A 22,477-nucleotide genomic window follows, 5' to 3' on the forward strand; every position below is an offset into this window, starting at 1 on the left:
GGTTGTGTTCTGGGACCTGAACTCTACCGGGGCCCTCTATGACTCTTCCTGCACAACTCAACAGGTAAGTGCTTTTATTTGACACACTGACGTTTAACAAACTATTTTCCCACTGGTTTACAACACATCAAGTGCAGATGTTATTGTAATACTAGCCACTTCACCTGCTCTCTTCTTTTTTGATCACCACCTCTACTGTTGTCTCCCCACTGTATGTTGTAATTTGCAATTTGAACTCCCAATACACTGTCATTACAGCAGCTTTGTCTCAAACTAATTTCCTGCCATGATCTGATGATTTATAGAGTTGTTTTTATAGTGATAGCTGTTGAGCTGGAAGTACCTTTTAGGAATGTGGTTAAATTAATTGAACTGTGTTGTGGGTATGGAGTACAGTAGGTGTATTTTTTGTGTGTGCAAAAGTGTGTTTCTCAGGTAGTGGAAACCGCAAGATTTGTCTTCTTGACGTGGGAACAGAGACTGAAATAGGGCCTGGTGTATGTGTGAGATCATTACCCTCAATGTTTTGTCAATGCTATACCATGCAGAGCCCACAGGCACTGTTCTGTTTTCCTCTCTTCGTCTTTGTATAACTCACGCACACACAGTCGGAGCGCCTTTTGTAACCACCCACAGAGACTCCAGTTCCTTCAGCTCAGCCATAAAGTGTTTTTCTCACTGTAGTGCGCTGACCTGCTCTCACACCCTCATGACCCATATCACTTGTATTCACACTGGTCCTCTTTCTCTCTTGCTGACAGCCTGTAGCTTCAGCCAACTTGTCCAAACAGTCAAACTGGCCACTTAGATCCCAAGATTTACGAGCCATTTTTATTATTTTAGCAGGAAAAAAATGATTTTGTTAGGAAGGGAACCTCCATTTCTTTTAAGGGTTTGGGAAGTGCACAAAATGCCCGAATGGTGTTGAGGGGATTCATTCTATGTGATTCAACACAATGTGTTGTTGTGATAGGCAGTCTGTTTTATTTTCTCATTTACAGGGAAATGCACATTGATCAACATCACTGTGAATGTGCTGTAAGCCAAAAGGTGAATGTCCGGTGTTGTCCCATGTCCAGATGTTGAATTAGCCATCAAAACAACAACTTTATATACAGTACAGGCCAAAAGTTTGGACACACCTTCTCATTCAATGAGTTTCCTTTTTATTTTCATGACTATTTACATTGTAGATTCTCACTGAAGGCATCAAAACTATGAATGAACACATATGGAATTATGTACTTAACAAAAAAGTGTGAAATAACTGAAAACATGTCTTATATTTTAGATTCTTCAAAGTAGCCACCCTTTGCTTTTTTATTAATAAGGGAAAAAATTCCACTAATTAACCCTGACAAAGCACACCTGTGAAGTGAAAACCATTTCAGGTGACTACCTCATGAAGCTCATTGAGAGAACACCAAGGGTTTGCAGAGCTATCAAAAAAAACACAAACTTTTGGCCTGTACTCTGTATGTATGTATATATATATATATATATATATATATATATATATATATATATATGTATTATTTAATCATATATGATTAAATAAGCATGAATCAAAGTTGAAGTTTGGAACAAACACCCTTTGTTATTATTTACCAAGAGTTTAACGCTACACAGTTAACGCCTTTAGGACTGTGTTAGTTTGGTTTGATCAGATTTTGATTTGACCGTACCTTGGCAACATTAGCAAACAACCACACAACTGTCATCAGTGTTTAAATTCAAATATTGCATGATATTGCAATATATCATTATTGGTGCATGGAAGTTTGTGACATCACGTTTCGAGCCCCACCCACTTCAAACCAGTGATGAAAGCGTAGATAGAAAACATATGTACAGAATTCTCTCATGTGAAATAACTAAAATTGTTTGTACATGTAGGACGCCATTGTTCATGATAAGTAGCCGATTGAGCAAAAAGGATTTCAGAGCCTTTAACACTGCTTGGTTTGCCTCTAAACCTATTATACTTCAAGATCTATGTAAACCGACTGACTCAGATTCAATTATCTAAAGGTCAGAGACAAAGTATGGCATCAAAAAAGTAATTAATCCATGCAATTATTTGTGACTGAAGCAAATCCAGTGGTGAAGCAACAGTCTTTCATCTGGGGAAATCTGTAGCTATGGCCTGGTGCTTTAATGATGGAGTGACTGTGTTGTCTAGACGAGTGGGAGGTGCAAAGATTACCCATAGAAACACAGTGACAGACAGCATGTCACCCACAGATAACTATATTTACACTGTTGGCTTAGCTATGTGAGCAAGTGTTAATAGTATGGTCTACTGACTTTATGACTGGATTTTTATTAAGGGTCTGGAGACTGTGGAGGCTACTGGGTGCTTTATTACACTGGAGTTGTCAAAACATCAGTTGTCTCACTCCACTAATAGAGGAGTCTTGCTTGAAAAAAATACACAATTTGCCAAAGAATATAGACAATTTTACAATCCGCTTAGCCATGTTTTAACTCTTTTTAACTTTGAGAGATTTTGGTTTGTATGCTGTTATTTCCACATGTCCAGTAGACACATGCGTTTCTCTGTGCTTGCTGCATCAGACTCATGGCTCATCTTCTCCTCTCTAAATGGTTTTTGGCAGTCATCAGTGTGTCACATGCAGCCAGAGCTTAATACTGAGGGGTTTTCCCTGGCTTTCAGAGCGCCTGAACTGTAACCTCAGGGTTGTGGATTTTTAATAAGATTAGACTCAGAAGTCTCAACATTCCCATTATGCTTAATCTGTAAAGCATTTTCAGTATAGTTTGTAGCTGTTTGAACAGTTACATTTCTTCTGTTGTTTTGGCTCTCAACATATAACTGCTGTTGCCAGTAACTGTTTACAGTATTATAGCATAAATATGAGGGAACAGAAATGTTAGATATAGGCTTAGATGTTTCTATACCGTATATATCACCGTATCGCTTAAATACTTTTGGTATGTATTAGGTCTCTGTGGGCAATATCTTTACATCAATGTGGTGAAGCATCCTCATTTGTCAGGTTTTATATAGCTGGAAATGCCAAATGTTTTATCCATAAACAGTGTCTTACTTCGTTTTCCAAATCATTGACTTTATAATGATATAAATTTGATATCACAGTGTAAGATTTCATGTACCGTGATAGCCTTTATTCATATTTCCCACTACTATATCCGTAAAGGACCACTCCACCAATTTGACACATGAGAATCAATTTACTTTACTTTTTCTCACAAATTACTGAAGGTCCATTGCAAAATCTTTAGAGTACCCCTATAATAAGAAAACTTATAATAGTTTGTCCAGCATCTAGAAAGCGACAATAAATACATGAAAAATGAACCAACAGTAAGTGTATACGCTGCAGCCTGTCAAACAAATGTGCTAGCATTTGCTGGATGAACTTCAGCGAAACCTATCAGCTGTTAAAATGCATGCTAAAATATTAATGTGCTCCAGTCAACAGCCTGAGGAAAAACAGTGTAAAACACTGTACAGTGCAAAGGTTACACATAAACAGAAGAAATCACAGAGTCCAGCTATAATGGAGGTTTTCTACCCAAGTACCTAAGAAACCTAAGCTGATATGAACACAGTTACATGTAGAGGCCCCGGAGGAGCAGAAGGTACTAGTGGAACTTAAGACACAATGAACAAATACACAATACCTGTCTTGGATGGGGCTTCATTTCATGTATTTATTTGTTGGAAAAATAATATTCTTCTTTGGCTAGCAACTAAATACATGTGTGCTGTTATGATGGGTGTAATGTGTACCGTTTGAGCACCAGGGGTAAGGTCACGGTTTGGTGTAGATCTGGTCCTTTGTTGTCTGCCTGCTACAGGGGGTGGCCACTTGACTGGATTTCAAGTGTGCACAGATGGACACACATGCTAGCACAAGTACATGCAAGGACAAGTATATGCAAACACATATAGAGAAATCCCAGTGTGAATACACAGCCAGACGCCTGTACACAGACATAAACACACACACACACACACACACACACACACACACACACACACACACACACTAGGGGTGGGAATCTCTTGGCACCTCAAGATTCGATTACGATTCAGGCCAACGATTTGATTATAAACCGATTATCGAGGCATCTCGATGCAACAATTTTTTTATGTACATTTCCATGCGTGATTTAAAAAAATATATACATATAAATCTGAGTTTGCTACTCAGAGTTTGCTAATCACTTCCTAGACAAAGCAGCTAGACAAAGCTTAGATTTTGACATATACAGTATTTGTCACACACAAGTTTTAAAGAAATGTTTTGTCTACTGAGGTTTTTATTTTGTAGTCATTCTATGCGTGCTCTAATGCTGTCTGACGGCTCCAGCATTAGCTTAGCCCAGCACAGATCCTGCAGGTAACTGGTTCCAACTAGCCTACTGCTCCGAATTGTGACAAAAGTGCCAAAATAATGCCAACATGTTCAAATTTACATGTTGTGATTTGTAGAGTCACATCGTGTACAAAAAACAACGTAACATGAGACACAGCCATCTTCTATCCGTAAACAAACCGGGAGCTATATTCTCAGACAGGCTTGCTGCGAGCATATGACTCCGCCCGAGTACTATATTCTTCCGCCTGAGAATATAGTTCCCGGTTTGTTTACAGTTAGAAGATGGCTGTGTCTCATGTTACGTTGTTTTTTGTACACGCTGTGACTCTACAAATCACAACATGTAAATAGGAACATGTTGGCGTTATATTGTCACTTATTCGGAGCAGTAGGATTACTGGAACCATTCACCTGCCTGTTCTGTGATGGGCTGATGCCGCTGGAGACGTCAGACAGCTTTACAGCACACACGGAGATGAGAAGGGTATGTATCGACTTGTCTAACTCTGGGGATTACGGTGAATAAGCTAAATTCCCAATAAGTCGGCGTGTTCCTTTAAACATACTTGTGAAAGTAACCTTCTCTCCCAGTAATCTTCCATGTCAGAGGCTCAGTCATGTTTAAAGGTGGATGATTGGCTTCTTGGAACATGAAACATGAGGTGGTCAGATATAATGTGATAAAGTAGATGAACAGCGTATATGTGTTTTGCCTAATTATTTTATGTATGTCTTCACGATGCATCTAAGAATCAATTAATTTTTACACACACACACACACACACACACACACACACACACACACACACACACACACACACACACACACACACACACACCCTGTGAGCAGCTTCACAGACACATGCATGCAGACAGACAGGCATGAAGACCAACTATACTCAAACACACACACACACACACACACACACACACACACACACAGTGGGAAAGTCCCTACTGCGTTGGTGCTCCATCGGTGGGTGGCCGCGGCCAGTGGCCTTTGGCTTTGAGTCCGAGGTGGGCTGAGAGTTTGTGTTCCACCCCCTCAACACAGAGACACAAAGAAAGGCTGTGTTTGAGAAAAGAGAGACGGCACGATTAGATGAGAAAGGAGAGAGGTCCAGAAAAAGGGGAAAAAGACAGAGAAACGTTGAAACAGTGAGATTTGAGCTGGACAAACAAAGAAAAGCAACCTGAGGAGGAAAGAATGAAGACGTAGAGCCATGAGACCAAGGGATGCGGAGAGATGGAGAAAGACAGATGAGGTGAAGGAAAGAGGGAGAGAAATGGAGGATGGCCAGATGGAACTCCGCTCTCAAACTTTTGACAGCACGTGGGAGGAATAACTTTGGGGAACTCTATTTCTGATTGGTGTGTGTGTTTAGAATCGGGTGTGTTTTGACAGTCTTGTTGCATTATATGGTTAATTATAGCATAGCGAAAATGAACTCCCTCTTTGTTTGTAATACTCTGTGTGGGTGTGTTCCACTCAGAAGCTCTGTTTTGAGTTGATCTATTTTGTGTGTGTGTGTGTGTGTGTGTGTGTGTGTGTGTGTGTGTGTGTGTGTGTGTGTGTGTGTGTGTGTGTGTGTGTGTGTGTGTGTGTGTGTGTGTGTGTGTGTGTGTGTGTGTGTGTGTGTGTGTGTGTGTGTGTGTGTGTGTGTGTGTGTGTGTGTGTGTGTACGCGGTCCCCATTACATCCATGGTTTGTCTGTAATGTGCCTTGAAACCCCAGTGTGTAACGGCTGGAAGTCAGCGCTGCCAGCTGGTCTGGCCTGCAACTGCTGATCTGGATTCTGCTCTTAAATCCCTCACTGACGGGATGACTTACTTTGGGAGCTGTTCTTGGATCAGGAGTAAGTAAAGTAAGCCAGCGGGACAAAAAGTGGTTGCAGACAAGAATCTGTCTGTGTGTTTGTTTGTGAATTAAATCTGGTCTCAGTCCAGCATTTAAAGGAGGCTTGTGCTAGGTTGATATAGTGTTACCAGCCAAGATAAGAGGGATGAGGTGTGTGTGTGTGTGTGTGTGTGTGTGTGTGTGTGTGTGTGTGTGTGTGTGTGTGTGTGTGTGTGTGTGTGTCACACAGAGGGCAAAATGCCAGACCCAAAGTCGGCCTCTATTGTCACATTAACGGTCGGTCTGCTCAATCAGCATCATTTACTCTGCCTATCGCTCTTTTATTTTGTGTCTCAATCATTATCTCACTCTTTCTTTCCCCCTTTTCTTTTTCTATCTCCCATCTCATTCTATACTTTTATGCCTCCCACATTGTCCTCTTCCTCTTATCATTGTTAATGCCGGTGCTGATTGTTTCAGATACAAGTGTGTTTCTGCTGGAGTACAAATATACACACACACACACACACACACACACACACACACACACACACACACACACACACACACACACACACACACACACACACACACACACACACACACACACACACACACACACACACAGGCATGATGGGTGAGGGCCACACACACTCCCAATGGCTGTACTGCAAGGCTGCCGCTACTGTTATTTCACACATCCTGGTTTTTATTAAAGTTTTTCTCTCACTTGTGTGCTTGTTAAAAGGATTTATATATGTAAACACGTGGCGTATAATACTTGCACCTTCTAGCAGGCTGTAAACTTGCACAGGCTTTTGAAAAAAAAACCACCTTTTGTTCTCATTCTTCTTTTTTATATTCTATTATATTTTTGGTTTATTTGTTTGTCTAGCTTTGTCTTACTTTGTTTCTGCCTCACACTCTGTCAGACACACACACACACACTCTTGCACAAAGAAAAAGGTTCCCGCAGATGACTGTGGTGTCTGTAGTAAGCAGGCCCCAGTGGGGTTTTGATTGGCTTGCTGCCAGATTGGACTCCTGGTGGGTTGCCAGATTGGCTGTCAGCACATGAGCTGAACTTCTCACATGAGTCTTCGCTTCTGTCTGACTGTCCAACCCTCCTCCTATTGGTTCTGCAGCTCTCTCCCCCGGGAATCCAGCTTGATTTCTGTAAGAAATGAATCTGAAACCACGAAAAACCATGGCCTGTGGTTGATTTGTTTTTATTGGTAAATATTGGTGGTTGCACATCATTATAGTAAAAAAAAAAGAAAAGAAACAATGTTAGAAACATTTGTGCGTTCTTTCACTGTCCATACCCACTTTTATTTTCTATTCAGGGTCATTTCATATGACATCATCTGCTTAATTTATGGCCTAGCTAATAAGATCTGAGGAATGAGACTGTCCTTTTTCTAAAACAAGATCAGTCCCGGCACTGATGAAACGATTAAATACAGTACAGGCCAAAAGTTTGGACACACCTTCTCATTCAATGCGTTTCCTTTATTTTCATGACTATTTTTATCGTAGATTCTCACTGAAGGCATCAAAACTATGAATGAACACATATAGAATTATGTACTTAACAAAAAAGTGTGAAATAACTGGAAACATGTCTTATATTTTAGATTCTTCAAAGTAGCCACCCTTTGGCTTTTTTGATAACTCTGCAAACCCTTGGTGTTCTCTCAATGAGCTTCATGAGGTAGTTACCTGAAATGGTTTTCACACTTCACAGGTGTGCTTTGTCAGGGTTAATTAGTGGAATTTTTTTTCCTTATTAATTAAAAAAGCAAAGGGTGGCTACTTTGAAGAATCTAAAATATAAGACATGTTTTCAGTTATTTCACACTTTTTTGTTAAGTACATCATTCCATATGTGTTCATTCATAGTTGTGATGCCTTCAGTGATAATCTACAATGTAAATAGTCATGAAAATAAAAAGGAAACACATTGAATGAAAGGTGTGTCCAAACTTTTGGCCTGTACTGTACATGTAGAATACATAAATGTTATGATAAAAGACATGCTGAATCTGGAATGTAAGCTAGTTAATGTTAAGGCAGCAGGTCTTATAAATGGCAGTGGCAGCTGAGGAGCTGTTGAGGACTGTCTTCAGCACAGACTCTTATGGAATATCACTGTGGGAGGTTGCTGTTGAATAGACACACGTGTTTTGTCAGCATGGAACTTGCTGTTTTCACAATGCTGCACACGGATTTGACACGGCATCCAGTTTATAGGCATGCATGTTAATACACACAAGCACACTTGCAGTCATGTGTGCAGGGAGGACATTATACACTGGAAGTGAAGTGTGTGTGTGTGTGTGTGTGTGTGTGTGTGTGTGTGTGTGTGTGTGTGTGTGTGTGTGTGTGTGTGTTTGTGTGTGTGTGTTGTGCACACAGACCTTTATGTCCACATCGGCATGTTTACAGTATTTGACTTTGTCTTCATGTATGAGCATGTGTTGTAAAACTCAACATTCTTCTGTCCAGATTGGTGCTTCCACTAAAACAGCTGCTTGTCAAACTAACTAACAAACTTGTCACCACTTGGTTTGGAAAGTCAAACCAAGGCTCTCAGGCTCTCTCCACCGAGCACAGTCCTACCTGTGAAATATAAAAACTGGTTCAGCTACATGTCAGAATTGCAAACCCCCATTTTAAACATTGTTGCAATGACAAACATTCTGCCTGGCAGTTCATAAATACACTCGCTAAGGGAACACCTTTGGGACAGTCGAACTAGACTTAAGGCTTATCATAAATCAAGACACTAATTACTAAAATGAATTCATTACCCACCCTAACTAAATATTGAGTTGCTTAGTGGATGCAAGTTTGTTGGGTGAAATACTTAACTCATTTCATGCCAGGTTTCAGATTTCACAATGTGCTTGAGGAAAGAACTCACGTGTCATAAGTCATATGTGTTCAGTATTAATCTGTTAAAATAGGCAGAATATTCTATTCTTACACTTTAAATTCACCATCTGTATATGATTGTATAAATACCATAGTCTGCGTGAAAAAACTTCAATGCATATGCAAACCACATCTGGCCATAGGTCTGCTGGAAACGCTCCTCCACTCAGGCATGTCTGATCAGGAATGCACAGTCGACCGCACCCTTTCTCCGCTTCAACCACTGGACGCAGGCCTGTTGTGTGTGTGTGTGTGTGTGTGTGTGTGTGTGTGTGTGTGTGTGTGTGTGTGTGCGTGTGCGCTTGTCTGTGTTTGAGTGTGTGAATGCCCTGCTCAGATTACTGGAGTTCATTTGTCCTGTAAACTATAGGGCCACTCCTTTGTCAAACTTATTCTTTTCATGCTACGGTATCACCTCATTGCTCTCTTCCCCTTTCCTTCTCTCTCTGTCACACAGACTAGAAGAGATGAGGCCTCTCACCTCATAAATCTACAGCACGAACGCATTCACATATGATCATGATCATACACATACTGGAAGAAGTCCACTCGGCTGTTTAACAGATGTGGCTCAAATGCTCACCCAGTCTGTGCTTCCTTGTCCTTTTGTCTTGATGATGGGGCAGTTGTTCATAAAGGTTTTGTGCGTGTGCAGGAATTAAACCCAGCATTCTCTGGTTTGGTGTTGAAATACACATGTGTGTGCACCAAACAAATGTGGCTGACTTACAGCCATGCTTAAGCTTGGAGTCAGCTGCTGCTTTGGGCTCAGGGGTGAGAGGTCAAAGGTCAATACCTACTTCACTTTTGTCTTTGTCTTTGTGGATAAACCGCACTTACACTCATGACTAATAGATACACAGATGCACACACATATAATATTCACATACACTCATTCTTAATTGCAACCGCACGGGGAGGGGTCTGTGAGAGAATGGGGCTTCCAGCTAAGCAGCAGCTTTTACCAGAGAGTAATACACACACACACACACACACACACACACACACACACACACACACACACACACACACACACACACACACACACACACACACACACACACACACACACACACACACACAGTGCTTTCTCCTGGAATAATGGAGCACGTGGCCAGAGGAATGAGAGGATTTGTCTTCAAACCAGATTGAATTGACAAGAGTTGACTACAGGGGTTTTGACCAGCTCAGTCGCTGTCTAACATCTCCACACAGGACCCTGTGTCTGTGTCTCCTCCAAGGGGCTGTTCTTGAGAGGCCAAATATAGGCCTTGAGTGTTTGAAATAGCAGTGTTATCCCTGACTAAAGAGTGCTATCTTTACACACACAGACACACACACACACACACACACACACACACACACACACACACACACACACACACACACACACACACACACACACACACACACACACACACACACTATACTTTGTTCCCTTCAGGCCATGAGATAATGTTGTTTATTGACTGTAGTCTGATAGTTAAGTGTGCGGTATGTACATACAAATACGCAGGAAAGGACTCCCAATTTTCTGGCCCATTTAACCTTTTAATGAAGTCCCAAGGCTGCACTGAACAGCAGGGAAGACTTTACTCTTCAAAGAAATTTCAATCTGATGGTGTCCTCATGTGGTGGGAAATAGCAATTACACTTAAACAAGGCAAGGTGCAAAATGGACATTTATCAATCATATTTAGCATAGTGTTATAGTGTTAAACTGTAAGCCTTAAATGTTTGCATGTACGTAAACTAGTTAAAAACCACATACACATATAGCTTATCAGTAACAACATGTCATTACTATCTTATATTTTATATTTGTGGGACCTTATGTAAGAACTAAGCTGGAAAGCAGAATTTTCGATGGCTTTAATGGTTGATTTGTTGATTTCTTTTTTTTTTCTCAATTAATTTAGAAAATAGTGAACTATGCGTATTCTACTGTCCCAGAGTCCAAGGCGGCGGTTCGACCATCAGACCAAACCCGCCAAATATTCGGTTAATAATAACAATGAGGAGCAGCAAATCCTCATATTTGAGAAGCTGGAATTAGAGAATATTTTATTTTTTGTCTAATTGATTAATCACTTAAGCTCTAAAACATATAATATATATCACATAAGAACCGATACATTTAGCAATATCCACAATAACTTAGAGTTAACCTCAAAGCTCCAGAGGGAATCTAGCTCTATCCACCGTTACCAGGGGGTTGTTGCTGTGATATCGGCCCTGACCTGGTCTGCCCTGCCCCGCCCCCTGGAGGTCTGAAGTTGCTAGGCAGCTGACCTGATAGAGGGACATTTTATACTGTGTGACTCAGTTTTTCCTCTTCCTCTTCCTTATCCATTATCATGTGGCTTGGTCACTTTTCTCCTTCCTCCCTACACTGTTTGATCAAGGTTGAGTTACGTGAGGCTTTCTTCATTTGTGCTGATGGCCTGTGTGTGTGGAGATGTATATCTTGCTTGTGAGTGTGTACGCGTGCTTGTTCATCCATTGCACTGAGACTCCCAACAATAATGATTAAGGTCAACCTCACCCCATCCTTACAACCTCCCATCATTCTTAGTGGCAGTTTAAGTGCATCATGCCACCTTATGAGGTTACTCTATGGACTCTTGTGACCGTATTGGGGCTCAGATGGCTAACTGAGTGAGTTGACACACACTGTATACACGTATGGATACTTGTTAAATATTCCCCTTTCAGGCTCTACATTACACATCATCTTATCCCACACACAGAAATCATGTGGTTTCTTTGACAATTTGAAATCCGTAAGAAGAGTCTCTTGTGTATTACTGTCAGCGTAAATGACACATCACCTCCTTGCAAAGCCTCATGGGAGTCTGAAGAGGTTGCCTACACTCTTTTGCTACATGCACTCAACGTACTAGAACACAATTTATTTTTTGGCTCAGCACTGGTGCTCTTTTTAATCCTATTAATGTATTTGATTGCTGAAGGTCTGACCGTAAAGGCAGTTTCAGGTTTCCTATTTAAAAGCAGTGTTGAACGGAAACGTGTAAAAGATACCGTTAAAAAAAACTATTTTTCTCTCACAAACAACATGCGTTTTAAGAACATGAAAGGTGGCGATAAAATAGATGATTAGCAGAAAGGCATAAGAATGCATTAAATGTACTTTAATATACTCAAACAAAGATGAATAAGATAAAGAGCAAGATAAATGGGGCAGTCAGACATTCTGCCAGTGGAGGTGAAGTCTAAGCTCCAGCAGATAATGTTTGAAGATAAGAATAGGATGCAGTGCACACACTCAGAAAGAGAGTTTACGAAGGTAATACTACATCTAATCAATGTCTATGTAAGTCTTTATCAACAGGTCAAAATCACGTTAGTCTTTGTTTAACCCCAGTGCCCTCAGTACTTGATCTTCTTTCCATTTCCAGCAACATGCCTTGCCTCCACATATAGTATGCACCACCACAGTTCACAGTGTTACAGAGTTACACCAGACTTGCAGGGTTCTCACACACATCTGGGACATCTGTGTGGAAAGCAAGTATGGGAAATAAATTTGGTCATTTTTATGCCTCTGTGGGCTCAGCTGTGGTCTCAGGCATTATGTTTTCATGTTGTCCGTCCCTCCCATTCACATGAACACAATATTTCAGGAACACCTTGAGGACATTTTTTCACATTTGGCATAAACGTCTCCTTGGACTGAAGTATGAACTGATTAGATTGTGGTGGCTAAAGGTCAGGGTCACTGTCACCCTATATAACACGTTTTTGGCCATAATTCAAGAATTCCTACGCTAATTATGACAAAATTTCACACAAATGTCTAATAGGATAAAATTATGAAGTGATAAAATTTTATACCCAAAATGCCAAAGGCCAACTTCACTTTGACATCATAATGTTTTGCAAAAGCTTTTCTGGCCATAACTCAGAACAGAAGGGGAGATTTGTGACCACATTTCACACTTGTTTGGATACTGAGTTGGTGACACTAATCTTGAAACTGTTGATTGTTTAGATCTTCTGTGCTACCGAGTTGAAAATGTGTGCAGCATCTACGTTTTGCCAAAAGATATACTTATTACCTTTTATTAAATTGCTTCAAAGTCTTTACTACATACAGTATGCATGCATGTGCTTGTATACCCTACGTGTGTGTGTGTGTGTGTGTGTGTGTGTGTGTGTGTGTGTGTTGTGTGTGTGTGTGTGTCTAAGTAAGGAGAAGAGGCCCTCCTCACCCGTCGGTGAAAATTCCAACAACTCTTGTAGGCACCTAATATAGAACGAACAGTACACACACACCTACACACACACACACACACACACACACACACACACACACACACACACACACACACACACACACACACACACTGGTTGAGCATACTTTCCTTGACTTACATTACTTCCCTGGAGGTGTACCCTAATTTAAACCATCACAAATGCCTAACTCTGACCCTTAAATCATACTTTAAACAGAATTCCTTTTTGAATGTGATTGCAGTGAAACCAAATTTGGGAAAACAAGTTGTGTTCCCAAAAAGACCAGCTGTCCCCATTCACCAGGTTTGGCTTGGTATTTGTCTCCAAATCTGGCCTTTGTCAAAAACACACACATACACACAAACATCAACTTCCATATAACTGTGACAGTAAATGTGGGGTGCCGTCTGGTAATAAAAGCCTTCCGCTGTGGTGAAGCTGAACCCCTGTGTTTAACTGGCTTTGTGAATGTGTTACTGCTGAGAGACACTCTGTGAAACTGTACTTACTGGGATTTGGAATTTGGCAGACAGACTCAGCCAAGGCTTTTGTCTTTTTTTTCGGTGCTGTAAAAAAGACAAACGTGGACTAGTGGATGCACTAAATGCTACCTTTGTGTGTTGGCTGTGAGTTGCATCCAGGTAGCCTTATTTACTATATTTACCCTTTGTGTGACAGAGTCTGGTCAGTGTGTATCAATGTCAAGCGTTGCCAGCCTCTGATGTCTGATTGGGTTACTTGGCAACCAGGTGTCATGTCACCATCTCCTGTCTGCGTCACGTAATGGGTGACAGTGTGTCGAGTGTGTGTATGTATGTGTATGTGTGTGTGTGCGTGTGTGTGTATATGCGGCAAGGTGAAATTTATACTTTCCACCTTTGATATTTATTTAGCAGGATATGTCATTTAGTAGGCTTGGCAAGTTCGCCTTCATTCGGAGTGAAATTACAGGATTTAGTTTTTTCAGAGTCAGAAGTTTTATCTTCATAATCAGTGGTTTCAAAGGACTGTATCCACATTGTCATCTAGTTTCTGTTTCTTTTTATTCACTTTCTGAAGAATTTCCCACTCTGTCTTTTTGATGCAACAACCTTTTAATTGTATCTGATTTCATGTAATTTAGCTGTAATTATGCTGGTAGCTTAAGTTTAGTCCGTCACTGTCTGGTTTTATGTTTACTTTGGTTCCCGCCCCCCTTCTTATCATGTGTGGGAGAAAAGTCTGTTTTAAGGTGTTGACACACCAAGGAGATTATCGGCCGTTGGACAGTCTGGCGAGGTCAGTGACTCAAATCTGTTCGGTGTGTCCCATCAGTCTGGGGCCGTTCATTTTCGTAGACCTGACATGTTCAGTCGGCGGCAGGGCAGTCGGGACTCACCCGGAAATGGCGAGCGGAATGAGGTGACTAGAGTCTCTCAAAATCTGACAAAAATCTTTTAAACTGACCTTTGTTGAGCTGAAATGAAGACAGATTCAGCAACTGCATGGCCTATTTCTCGCTTAAAATGTTTTCAGAAACACGTTTCAGTGAATTATTTTAGTACAATATGAGATCGTTCTGTGGCACTTTTTGGACCAACACGGGGAGACTGATCATTTCAACTGGCTTTTCTGTCAACGGTCGGCCGTCTGGTTGGTGTGTAAGCAGCTTTAAACAGCAGCTTGTTTAGGGTCTGAATCGTTTCACTGCTAGTAACTGCCACATGATATTATCGTATGTTGATCATACTCACTTCCTTTATACTACATATTGCCTGGGATCTAAAGTGTCTGGTACTGAAATTACGCTGTTAAAGTTATTGCTTAAATTACTTTAAACTTGTATTGTTTCCACCACTATAGGAATTTTGCATTTAATACAAACACTGGGGAAGAAAATGACCAATACATGATACAGTAAATCTGCCAATATACTGTAGATTATACCATTAAAAGTTAACATACACCAGCACAGTCAACCTGAAACACAGATACATTCTGGGAATTTTGCAATGACGATTAATTTCCAAGGTCACAGATGCAAAAAAAAAAAAAAAAGTAAAATTTCCCTTCTATCAGAGTCATAGTTCTTTATTTAAGTTCCTAATTTTATTATTGTCTCATTTTGATTATTGGCTCATTTCTTTATTACTGGTGTAAAGCTGATATTCATAAATATGCTAAATTAGTGATCCAAATGTAAATTAATAATCAGTAGTTATGGTAACCATTTAACGTTTGAGTCATACAGGCCCAGAGTTTGACCCATGATCAGTTAAGAAACGGACAAAATGCAGATTTCGGCATGCAGAACGCAAACTCTTTATAATATGATTATACCTCCAATTCTTAATGCAAAAAAATTACGGATTGTTCCTTTAAAGACCAAGGTGTCATAATTAGGCAAATGGATGACGTCTGAGACTAATCTTGATATTCTCCTCTGACAAGAAGCAGCCAAACCAAACCTGGTAAATGTCCACTCTGCCGCTACAGATGTCAGGTTGAACATATTGATTATGGTCACTGCTGTGGCCTCTCTGTGTGCAGCATTAAGGGAATAAAAACCAGGAGATTTATGAAAAGGAAGTGAGGTGGGGGTTGAACCAGGATGCTGACTCCTTATGATGACCTTTGACTTTTTAATCCCCTTCGGGGGTTATGGTACTAAACGAGCTTTTCTTGCTGAAAAGAGGAAATCAATAGACTAAACTGGTCTGTCTATTTCTTGCATGATGTTTTTTGCAGATTGTCTTCCATGTAGGCTCGTTGCTGTGAATGGAATAATTTTCCTTGTCAAAGCCAGTTAACGTCTTGCCCTTTGCTGTTTTATTTACTGGTTTTCATTTCTACTTTATGCCGTCCCTTTATCGCTGCACAGTAGAGAGTATTGTAGGTTAATTATTAAAGGACTGTAGCCTTATGTGTCATCAATATGGACAAAGGTCTTCGTGTGTGTGTGTGTGTGTGTGTGTGTGTGTGTGTGTGTGTGTGTGTGTGTGTGTGTGTGTGTGTGTGTGTGTGTGTGTGTGTGTGTGTGTGTGTGAGAGAGATACATGTTTGTAAATTAAGCCGGGACTTCAGTAGCTGCCAGTTGTCCCTTTGTGTAAACAGCAAGTGCTGAGATAGTAGATTTCCCCTCCTAAAGGGAAAAAGAAAATGAGGTTGGGACCTGTCAGAGTGATGAGGGTTTACACCACCGGTTTTCTAGGTTTACACCGCATCCCAACCACAAATCTGGGATTAGCTTTCAGCAGTGTAATGGATCCTCAAAAGTAGGAGTTATAGCTTTGAATCAGTGTGGAGATATACATTTCTTCCCTTAATTTTCAAGGTTGTAGCAACAAGGAAGTGAAAGGGTTATGGGGTTACAGAGGCGCGTGTGCTTCATACACGTCACCGGGACCCGTCCAGTTTATTTGACGTTTTGTATTGGCCTGGCGTTGAGGTTCGGGGTGACCCGAAGGACAACACAAGGGTTAAATACACACATGAACGCAAGCAGCGGTGGTTTATTGTCACACCTTGGTGGTCACACTCCCTCTGCGGTTACACTTGGGTGGGAACGCTCCACCTCCCTAACAAACTTGCAGCGCCCCATAAAGACTTTGTTTTTGCCCCTGAGGGCCTCTGTGTGTTATTTTAGCCTACCTCAGCTATTTGTTGGGCAGCTAAATATGTGTTGTTTATTAGGTTTTACAAAAAGAATATACACCGTTTGCATATTTGTCATAAGTCTTTAAAATCTTTAGAACTTAGTGCAATCTCTTAAATGTTTGACGGATGCCTCACTGTTGGGTGGGTGTTTTCATCACCTTGTTATTAAATCATGTTCGTTGTCGTCTTCAGGTACTCTAAATTAGTTGTTTAACCAGTTGCTTCCACGTCCTAAGGCAGAGTGTAAGTTTACAGTATTTCTATGAGAGTGTCCTTAAACAGTCGTAATATATATTTGAATATACAGCTTAGTTCCTTGAACAGTCTCAAAATGTAGTGGTTTCCAGAGAGAAATCAGTCTGACTGCAGATCTACAATGTGTTCTTTTTTTCTTTCTTCTTATTTTAAAGATTATTTTTATGGGCATTTTCGGCCTTTATGTTTGACAGGACAGCTGAAGACATGAAAGGCGAGAGAGAGAGGGGGGAATGAAATGCAGCAAAGGGCAGCAGGTCGGAGTCGAACCCGGGCCCGCTGCGTCGAGGAGTAAACCTCTATATATGGGTGCCCGCTCTACCAACTGAGCTATCTGGGCACCTTACAATGTGTTCTTTCATATTCTGTAGCTGTTCTGGTTATTTACTAATTCAAATTGGCAATAAAAATGTATTTTAGATGAAACACGACTTGCAATTAATACCGCCAGTCCCTGCGAGGGATTAAACATTGTGTCTTTTGTCTCAGATAAAGCCCCTCAGAAGCACCCTAGGGGCTACAGGCGACTAGGATAACAAGGAAAGTAAACAGAAGGTTAAGTGTGGAAAGAAAAGTGTGAGGGAGGGAAGAAAGAAGCAAAGGAGGGAGGGAGGGAGGAGTGGTTGCCATGCCGGCAAACGCATGGATGGGAGGGGCAGAGATCAGGGATCACAGAAAACAGAGGGAAAGAAAGAGGGAGGGAAACAAGAAGGGATGGGCTGACTCGTATTTCAGCACCGTGGCTACTAGGGTTGGGTGTAACCCTAACCTTATAGTCAAAACACCCATAGTCAACTCTCATAGTCAGTCACACACCGACCAAGACCGGAGTCCAGGGAATCCTCACCAGCGCATACTGCTTACCAGGCTGTCTGTGTGTCACGCTACGTGTGTGTTCAGCAGGTGTAGCTTCCCTTCCTGGTTCTTGCTTTAGCACTTGTGCTCAGATCAGCTGACTGGAGATTCAGATCCAGACGGCAGTCAACACCTGGAGTTTTTTCACAACATCAGCGTGCTTGGCGTACTTCTTCCTCATCCACCACTGACGACGATACACCAGGGCATGCAAAACCGAAGAGAGAGGAAGAAGGAGAAAGTGTCGACAAGAAGTTGGATGAATTTGGAGACCCTGAGAGGTGGCGTCATCATCTTTGCCTGCTGGCATCTACACACACACATACATTATAGAGGATTTAGAACTAGTGGCGGGAGGACATCATATGTGAGTGTGTGAGTATGCATGTAACTTCATCAGGCTGTGAATAGACCCAGGGAGGCTGACACCTCTTAACCTCCTGGTCCGGCCCGGGCGCTGAGATGACGCGAGTCAGCTGGTGTGTGTGCTAACAACTGGAGATAACAACACTCAAGAGCACACACGGTTGTAAACAACAACCGCTGACTCACTGTGATTGAAAAGCATCGTAATGTAATTTGGAAACCTCTCTCCACCCTGTCATGCACCACCAAGGAATATTACAGCCAACAGCGCGTGTGCACATACAACTGTGTGTATCTGAGTGTGTGTCGCAGAGGGGTGGTGATTTTCCAGATTGCTGGATTGCCTAATTACCCCTTTTGGGTTTGGGAATCACGCCCGGAGTCTTTAAACACCAAGGAAGAGAAGAAAGGAAAAGAGATTATTTAAGTTTGGCCTGTGACACAGAAATTAAGTTGAGACTGAGTCATGATGTGGATTTGTGCAACCAAAGTAAAGAAAAACTGGGTTATAGCCGAACTTCCTCCTGGAACTAATTTAATACTTAACATGGAATCTGAATAGTTTGAAGCATTTTAGTGCGCAGACCTGGATGCTGTATTCAGAAATGTTTGGTATGTCATGATCTGGACTTTGAGTGAATATCCACCAACCAACCTAAGGATCTACATCTGAGCAATATTTTTCCAGGTGGTTTTGAAGATCTACATCCTTCCATCTTAGACTTGCTTCCCCTGACTAAGGATGAGAGGGGAAAGGAGGTATGCTTCCTTTCGTAAGGAGAAACCCGCAGGCCTGTCCCGCGCTCTCAGCTGGCTGAGCGTTTCTACCCTCTCCCGCCGGAGCAAACGCATCTTCCACAGCCAGAATGAGCTCCACGCCGTCCACAACCGTCAACCGTACTCACACTCGCACACTCACCTTCATATGGCTGACAGAGACGAGGATAATGATGATGATGATGACGATGATGACAACTGGGTGTACCAGCCTCAACACAAAATAGGTGAGAGGGGAGAAAGCAATGAAGAGACAAGCTATGTCACTGCTTATTGATTCTGTTTATTGTATATCTTCCAGTAGGGCTAGTCCAATACACATGGTATGCTTGGCTTGGCTGCATCACAACTCGTCACAATGCCCTCAGCTCATGTGAATGATTTTTTGTTCTCGCTCTCAGCCCGGAAGCCAGTTAATGACTTGTTTACATGCACAAGCAAAGCAAGAAGTGGGTCATTGTCTTTTTATGGCTCCTTGTTCTCCATCTCCACGTCCCTGGCACTTCCTGGTTGCTATAGGAAGAGCGCAGGAGGTGTCCACGATCAGTGGGACTGTTAGGGGGTCAAAGGGCACTTTGTCCGCGCGAGAGATGAACAATAATGTGTCTGCCCGGAAGCAGACGTCATGGGCATGGTGATGTCACAGGCTGGTGGCGATGTGAGAGTGTATGTGTGTGTTTGTGGAGGCTTGCATAGCTCATCACTCAGATGTAATAGAGTAGAATAATACGTTTTTCTCGTTTATATATGGACATCATCTTGACTGAGGTAAGAATGCCATTTCTACTTCTCTCAGTACCTTAGGGGTATTATGTTTCCTGATTAGGTATATTATTTATTGATTAGTTGTGTGTGTACGTGCAAGTGTGTATTTGGTCAGTGGTGTCAATAAGACTTTGGGGACGATGGTTGTAACTTTAGCCAAACATTAACCTGAAAATTGGAAAAGACACCGATGCTGCTCTAATATTCTCACCACTTTTTTCATTAACTCTGACCCATACTGCCGTCGTCTCCAGCTGCTGTGACAGGTCTGTTTCAGCTGGACTCACATCAACAAAGACAGCGAGGGCTAGTTTGACATCACTCACTCTATTCATACTTTTTAAAATTACTCCGGGATGTATCAGCTTATAAATGCATTAGCTGTTTGCTTTGCTAATGGTACATTATGTGCTTACCTACATGTTAACATGTGTCCGTGTTGATATGCACAGTCCTTATACCTTTTAAAGATTGTACTGACACCTTAAGGGTCATGATTGTTCCTGTTAGTTACCTAGTTCTTAAAGACACGTGGAGCTACTTAAGCATAAGTTGCCATTTTGTTGCCCCACAGGAATGTGGAGCTTGTTGCTGTTGTCTCAGTCTTTTCTGGTCATTCTATCACCTCCAAACCTGCCCCTTCCTAAAACAGCTCATGGCCAAACACGGCTGCACATGGCTGGAATGGTTTGAGGTCCTCACATTTTTCTCTCAGCCAAAGGGGAGAAGCTGCAGCCACCATTTTGGAATGTCATCATTAAACCCAAGGCTTTAGATGTTTACCACATGATATCAGTTTGTGTATATGTATTGTACATTGGTCTTGATGTAGATGTAGAACCTTTAATGTTTGTCATTGTCAGATGACTTGCACATGAAGTAAACAGTGATGGTCCCCTGTAAAATATGTACTAACTTTTTTTGCATATGAAGAAAAGGTCCTTGTATCTGAGCCAAATCTTTACCTTAATGTACTGTATATAATCTAAGGTATACCTTTGTTTGTTCTGTCATCTATCATCCAGCCTTATTTAGAATCTATCTTGTCCAAGTTTGCTCCCTCATGTAGTTCTTCTATCTAACATGACTTTTTTGAAACATCTCATTTTAAGTCCTTAATTTAATAGTCTGATAGGGTTGATTTTCCCTATTGATTATTTGGTAGGAAGAGACAGGAAGCAGATTGAAATTGGTCAATTCCTTGTTAAACCTTAAAGGAAGGAAGGGGGAGTGTTAATTGATTTTGTTGAATTGGAAATGAAGAGATTGCACTAGTGGAGATCGGTGCTCTCTCCTGTGCTTTTAGTTATTTTACACATCACACACCCTCTTTTTTTCTTTCTTTGTTTCTTTCTCTCTGTCTGTCATACACAGTCTGTATCTTTTATTTTTTTATAGCTAATTCTAGGCTAGAGACAGTGTCAGAGACAGGTCAATATAAAAACTATTCCGTCCATAACTCACACACCAGCATAAACACATACTGTATGTATACACGCTGCACACCACACAGAGGAAACATTTCATAAGAATACCTCTCTTGAACCTGAAGTATTTATAACATCTGGATCTTGCTTCCACACGCCTGCCAGGACCCATAACAAGACGCATGGGCAGCCTGTGTGTAAATATAGCCCTAAAATGACTGCCTGTGGCTCCAAAACCTGCAATTTTGATGCAGCCTCCAGCTTGACTGGTTGGGTGTTTGCCTCGGTTGCCAAGGAAACGGGTGTTTCCTGGTGTGGTTCAGTTTGACCTTGCTATTGGGAAAACTGTGAACCAATCATGTGTAAGAGAGCCGTCTGCTACACAAGCTGCTATTGGCTGTCCCGGTGAAGACCTGACTTGAAGTGGATTAACCATACTGAGTTGTGACTGGGATCAGAAAAATTCTAAACAGAACAACACAAAAAGTAATTAAATATCTGGTGTATTAATATGCATTCTTTTTTATTCCTGGAGAGAGAAAATTTTTGTTTAGCCTTAAAAGAATCATGAAAAACTTGACTCAATATAGTTTTTCACCAGCAAGAATTTACACAGAGAATGAAGGATTTACTTAATGTCTTAAAAAATTTGCTCAGTCTCCCAATTCCATTCTATATACTAATGGTGTGAAGTATGTACTACAAACTAATTTTCATAGCCAATTGTTTGGGCAGTTAGTATTTATTAAAAAAAAACACATACTAATGGGAAATAATGAAATACCTGCACTGATGATGGTTTTATAAGCATTTAATACTTGTTATGACTATGTAATGGCTAGGATAGGTAGCAACATGGGGAGAGAGTTTTGTGACATGCAATAAAGTGACCCACAGTGACGTTAGAGTTATATGGTATGCATCTTAACCACTCGACCATCAGGATGCCCCAAAGATTTAATAAGTTTTTTGTTTTATGAGACATTCCTGGAACC

General features: G+C 41.2%; 1 protein-coding gene across 10 annotated transcripts in view; it reads left to right on the forward strand.

Moving 5' to 3' along the window:
* Positions 1-22,477, forward strand: part of nhsl1b (NHS-like 1b) — a 112,238-nt gene that overhangs the window by 29,194 nt on the left and 60,567 nt on the right. The window contains exon 1 of one of the 10 annotated variants that reach the window (XM_039781572.1): positions 18,090-19,517. The exons of the other annotated variants lie outside the window; for them this stretch is intronic. Within the exon in view, the coding sequence (XP_039637506.1) occupies positions 19,256-19,517 (262 nt within the window). The 5' untranslated portion in view covers positions 18,090-19,255. Of the gene's footprint in view, positions 1-18,089; positions 19,518-22,477 lie in introns of those variants that run through there. 10 annotated transcript variants of the gene reach the window in all.

Source organism: Perca fluviatilis, chromosome 18 (genome assembly GCF_010015445.1).
Source record: "Perca fluviatilis chromosome 18, GENO_Pfluv_1.0, whole genome shotgun sequence".
Taxonomy (NCBI): domain Eukaryota; kingdom Metazoa; phylum Chordata; class Actinopteri; order Perciformes; family Percidae; genus Perca; species Perca fluviatilis.